This window comes from Carex rostrata, chromosome 27 (assembly GCF_964058835.1).
Source record: "Carex rostrata chromosome 27, lpCarRost1.2, whole genome shotgun sequence".
Lineage (NCBI taxonomy): Eukaryota > Viridiplantae > Streptophyta > Magnoliopsida > Poales > Cyperaceae > Carex > Carex rostrata.
This window is the reverse complement of record NC_135944.1, coordinates 6,352,525-6,358,482: the sequence shown is the minus strand read 5'-3', so window position 1 is coordinate 6,358,482 and position 5,958 is coordinate 6,352,525. Positions and strand designations below refer to the sequence as shown.

The 5,958-nt window shown below is 33.0% G+C and overlaps 1 protein-coding gene across 1 annotated transcript; it reads left to right on the top strand.

Moving 5' to 3' along the window:
* The first annotated feature begins 300 nt into the window (after positions 1 to 300).
* LOC144545359 (FBD-associated F-box protein At5g60610-like) lies at positions 301 to 3,324 on the top strand. Its single transcript, XM_078293956.1, has 4 exons — positions 301 to 407; positions 1,311 to 2,201; positions 2,493 to 2,657; positions 2,748 to 3,324. The coding sequence occupies exons 2-4, from the start codon at positions 1,311 to 1,313 to the stop codon at positions 2,967 to 2,969; spliced, it is 1,278 nt and encodes a 425-aa protein (XP_078150082.1). The 5' UTR covers positions 301 to 407; the 3' UTR covers positions 2,970 to 3,324.
* The last annotated feature ends 2,634 nt before the right edge of the window (positions 3,325 to 5,958 follow it).

Below are 5,958 nucleotides of genomic sequence, written 5' to 3'. Positions count from 1 at the left end.
TGAACTAATCGGTGATGCATAAATAATTTGTAAATTTTAGCCGGTTCGATTGCGCCTGGACCGGACCTGCTGTAAACCCAAGCGATAAACGAATTAATATCCTCTGAGATATCTCAAAATTTGCGTGACTTTATGGAAAATCCCAACAGTTTAAATATGTTCTACACAAATCTCAAAGCACGTAATACTGACCACCTACATCACCGCCGAATAGACACCGGACACGTCGGTCACGCAAAAGTTGAGATATCTTAGAGGATACGCACTCGCGATAAACCCAAAGCGATAAAATTAAGAAAAGATATATTTGTTGCACTTCACTCCACTTCACTTCTAAACCCCAAAAAGAGAGATTCGCACTTCATTTCGGCAAAGAAGATCTGATTGAAATAGTTTGTTTCATACAGGTGAGATTTTTTTTCAAATCCCCTTCTACCTATTCTTATTCTTATTCTTATGCTTAGGGTTTACAATTTAATTTGATGTATACTTTTAGTCGCGAAATTGAAAGTAGCGGGATTGTTAAACCTCACTTATTTAATCGGGTTTTTGGGCAAATTGTGAAACCTAGAAGAAACCTTTGTCAAATTATGAGTGTCTGTTTGGGGCAACTAACCTTTCTTCTTAGTTATGTCAAAATATGAGTGTCTCTTTGTGAATTTTTGTTATAATATAATATTAGAGGGTCAAAACTGAAAGTTCAAGTGAGAAAAACTAAAACAGCGTGCTTTCGAATTGCAGAATTTTTACAAACATCTAAAGAAAAAAGGAGTTTATATGAAATTGAGTTTGGGTTTCTTATTCTCTGTTTGGCTACTGAATAATTTCTACTGTGGCGTGCTCTGGGTATCAATTGATTGTTTTTCCTTTTTCAGATTTAGGGATTATCACCCATAGCTCAAATATAATAAATTCACTGGTATAATTGTTTCAAATGCTTGGAGTCTTCAGATTTTGCATTTTGCCCCTTAAAAGTATTAGTTCTGTAAAATTTTGGAGATTCTTTTTGCAGTTTGCATATAATCAAAATGTTTTATATAATTAGCAGTTAGAGAGGTTCTTATTTTTTTTTTCCCAATTTTCACTCTAGTTTGATTAGTGCATAGATGGTTCAATTGATCAAGAGAGGGAAGAATTGTCTAAATATGCAAATGCACAACTACCTCTCTGGCTTGCTAAAATGCACTTGAGATTGTCCTAGTGGTCCTTTTGTCTATTCAAGTTGCATGTTCTAATCATCTCATGATTGTGTAAACTGTAGACTAAACTATCTTTGTCTATTCAATTTCAACGTTCAAAACCAAGTCAAGATGGAGAGGATTAAAATCTCAAGCGGAGGAAATTGTGACTTCATAAGCAGATTGCCAGACCCGATACTTCATCAAATCTTGGGATTGCTCAAGATTGAGGAGGCGGTGCAGACATGCGTGTTGTCAAAGAGGTGGGAGCACCTTTGGACCTCTTTATCCTCCCTCAACTTCCATTGTGACTATGATAACTCTGAGGCATATGGCGGCGATGAATGGTTTGTCAAGAATGAAGCTATTTATGGGAGGTTTGCAACATTTGTGAACTCTTTGCTGATGAGGCGCCAGTCCTTGGATTTGGATGTGTTTCGCTTGTTCTGTAATAAACTCTGGTCAGGGTATGAAAGGGAGTGGGTCCGTTATGCCGTGAATCATAACCCTCGAGTTCTCGATCTTGCGCTTACTCGTTCCTTGCCGTGGTGCGTCTACACGTGCTCATCATTAGAGGAATTGTACCTCACTGGTATATATCCATCTGACCTGATAGTAAACCTTCCTAAGCTTAGGAAACTAACCATTTGTTTGGCAGATCTTAATTCCATTTGTGTGAAGAACCTTCTTTCTGGATGCCCAATACTGGAATTTCTTCAGTTAGAGTTGTGCATTGTTCGTGATTCTGTAATTGCTCATGAATTTCTAAAGCATCTAGCTATTATAAACTGTGATATAATTCATGAAGAACACCATCTTTTTATCAATGCTCCTTGTCTCCTTTCATTTCTCTATGAGAGTGACGTACCATTACCATATAAAACAACCCTAAACATGCCATCTCTAACATCCTCATGTTTAGCAAGTTTTGCGGACATTTCCTTGGAGGAGATGGCTACTTGCCTTCATTTCCTTACAAATATTGAACTTCTCAAGTTGCATTTCAAGTGCGCTTTGGACATGGTAGGCACTTCATATTCTCATTTTGTATATAATGTTAATTTGAGCTTAGCCTGATAAAAAAAAAAAAAAACTATAGGAGTTCTATTATTATATAGGATAATCGAACTGTAAAATAGCAAATTTCTAAAAAAATGCACAAATAAATAGTTATAAAAAATAAAGTCAAGTATGTATTAATGAAAATTTTCTGCTTTTATATTTTTGAATTTTGCACTTGATTGAAAGGTACCAAATTTATTGTTTTATTTGTTTCTGACTTCTGACCTTGTGTTTATATGTTTTCAAATTTAGGAATTGTCATCGGCTGATTTGCCACTTGAATTGCCAATTTTCCCGAAACTCAAGAATGTGACTATTGTTTTTTCTATGTTTTCTTGTTTCCAAATGGTAACTTGGATCTTAAAGAGTTCACCAAACTTGACGAAGCTTACAATACTACAACAAGAAGAAGAATGTGTAAATTTCTTTTCCCATTGCTACTAACTTTCAATCCTTGAGTCTTTTTTTTAATGGTTGAGTAAATATCTCATTTATTATTGATTGCAGTTGTCTCATAGTGAAGAGGATGAGGATGAGGATGAAGATGAAGGTAGTGCCCCATCGACGATTGTTGTTTCTCCATGCAAAAAGTTTGTGATAGTTGAGGTCATATACCGGAGATATAACAAGATGGTGCGACAAGTGGTAGACAGTTTGATGGATGGCCGAGAGGAATTTAAAAATCTGAAGATCCATTGTCGAAGTACGAGAGTAGTGAACAATATTTAAAAAGAAAGAGTGATTGAGTTTTTAATTTGGAGTTCTTGTGTTTTGCCATTTGCTACCTAAAGCCTACTTTATATTAGTAGTAATATAGTTTTGTAAGTCAGCCTTGGTTTCTATTAGTAGTAATATAGTTTTGTAAGTTAACCTTGGTTTGTGATGTGAAATGTTTATGTTTGGTTTGAACAACCCTGGTTAACCTTGGTTTGTTCGGATGTGTAGTTTTGTATTAGTTGGGAGTTGATGGACTGGTTATGTAATTGGGTCAAGCATCAATTTTGTAATGCGTTGGATTTCAGTAGAGCAGTTGAGAATGTACTTTTACTGCTATATATGAAGTGTTAAAAATATTTTTTATCTATGTAGTTGTTTCAGGGAATTGCATTTTTTTGCATCAGGGACACGGATCAAAGTTCAATTATTGCTTGTGTTATCTCAGGTTATAGATTAATTACAATTTGCAATTGTTTTTTTTCAATTCTTATTATTGCTCCAGCAACACTCACCCAATGGAGGTTTCTGGTAGCTATCAAATCAAATTTAGTTCAATGTTTCAGTAATATTCGTCCGATCTGTATTGAGATTACTGCATGCGGACAGGTTTATGCATCTTCAGGAAACAAAAATGTTACATTAGCAAACCTCGCACATAATCACAATACATAGAAACTTGTTTCTTTTGGGCATGTTTTGATTGATGGTACAAAGGAATTTGAAAAAACTGTGAAGGTATTGATCTCAGTCATTTGCTAAAATTCAGAATAAGGTCGGATATTGAAAATCTAATTATTAAAAAATCATACTTTATATAGGAATTAATATTGTTTCAATACAAATTTAGAATCATGTAATAATCCATGTTCTGTTGGCTCTCACATTTTTTTTTATTGTTAGTTACAATCATTGGATTAATGTGAAAGAAGTCTCAATTCTTATGATGTTTCTACCCTATATGAAGATGTAAATATAAATTTTATGACTGAACTATGTATAATTAATTGATCGTCTTATTCATCTTGTGTGCTTATTTAAGATGGGTCTTGCATGCAACAATTCCGATCATTTCACAAGTTTAAAAATAATTAATCATTGTTTTATAATTGAGGCAACAAAAAAAAAAAATTCCAACATAACAAAATAGACAGTTTTAGAATTAAATATTAGAGGAAATCAACATAACAAAAAATATGAGATGCGGTCATAATTTACCAAGTACTGTATTCATCAATTAAAACCCGCGAGCAGGTGATATGCATATTTTTATTATATATGTGAAGGAAGTGTTAATAATAGCAAAATCAATTTCATTCATTAATTGAATTTATAATTAAGCCATTGGTTGATGTGTGATGCAAGTACTAATTAATGTTATATTGACACTTGCATCTATCTAGATTTATAGTGGTTGACGAGAAATGTGTTGATACAGGATGTGATATTAATTTGATATTTGATCCAATCATCAAGACATCTAGTTAAAATATTTTGATAATATTGAAATATTGTTATGGTAAAAAAAACTTCAGTGAAGTGCATGATTTGCTAATTTTTTAATTAACAAGAATAAAATTAAAAATTACTTGGAAATAAACGTTCCATTAATAATATTATTATTTTCGAAGTAAAAGATGCTGCACAAATTTCTAAACAGTCTAAAAGTTAAAGGTGCTGCAGTCTCCAAAAACCGGGTTGTTTGAGTTGTTTAACTGTGGTTTTCTATAAAAAAAAACCGCTCAATTAAACTGGTTTTGACCAGTCTAGTTACATAAACAGTCTCCTCAATGAATCAAAGCAGATTGGTACCGGGTCCGGTTTTCATAACACTGAAACTAATAAAGCGTGTTGTTTCACTCTTAAAATAGGCAAAGTTAGAATATAGGAGTTTCATTGATAATATCGTGCTCGTGCGTTGCAACAGAGATATATTATAAAAGAGTCAAACTAAATAACAAATAATATTTTTTAACGACATCTACATATAAATAACAATTTAAGTAACATTCTTTAAATGAAATATTAAACAACATATTATATACCACATATTTTTTTATCTTATTGACATATTTTCATAAAAAAAATCTCAAACAAAATGACAAATTAACACTATAGCAAATGGAGCTATGGCAATTGGAGCTTATGTTTCTGAAATTTGCCTCCTCTCTAAACCTAGCTCCCGAAAAGCTGGTTTTCTAGTTTCGGCATGACGTTTTTGCAACAAAATTTTGACCAATCTAGTTACATAAACAATCTCCTTAATGAATCAAACCGGATTGGTATTAACTATTAAGTGTTGTGATGGTGTTATGATGGTGATTTAGGAGAGAGTTGGAAGTACATATATATATATATATATATGACTTAATTAAATCTCAAAAAAATAATTAATTATATGTCCTTTTTAGTTGTTCCTCTTTTGTAGTGTGGCGTTGTTTTGTTTATGATAGAAAATTAGTTCAGATTTTTGTGATTGGGTTCTTTTGCCGGGTTGGATAGGGTTAATTACTTTCTTTTTTGGGCCTGTTGTTGGGCCAGGACTAGGACTAGGACTAGGACTAGGAGTCTAGGACTAGGAGGCAGCGCCGGTTAAGAGACCAGATCCTTTCAAGTAACTCAGAATCCAAAGCAAATTTGTTTCGAGATCGGATGCACGGGATTCTATTCTTTAATATTCGTGCCAAAACAGATCTGACGGTCCAGATATGAATTCTTCGGTAAACCATACATAATTTTTAAAGGGAAAATTTCTAGTGTGTCATCTAAAACTTTGAAATAGCCAATTTCCAAATCAAAACATCATATTATTCAATATTCTCATCAAAACTTAACATTCTTCCTTCTATCTCCATTTTATTATTTAACTTTTTATTTAATTAATTTTAAAATTATATTGATCAATTTTGAATGGAGATGTCCTGTTTCTTCTTTCACTATCCCCTCACCTAATATTTGCCGTTGAAGGAGACTGAATGGAAAAATAAATTTTGCCCCAGGTTCT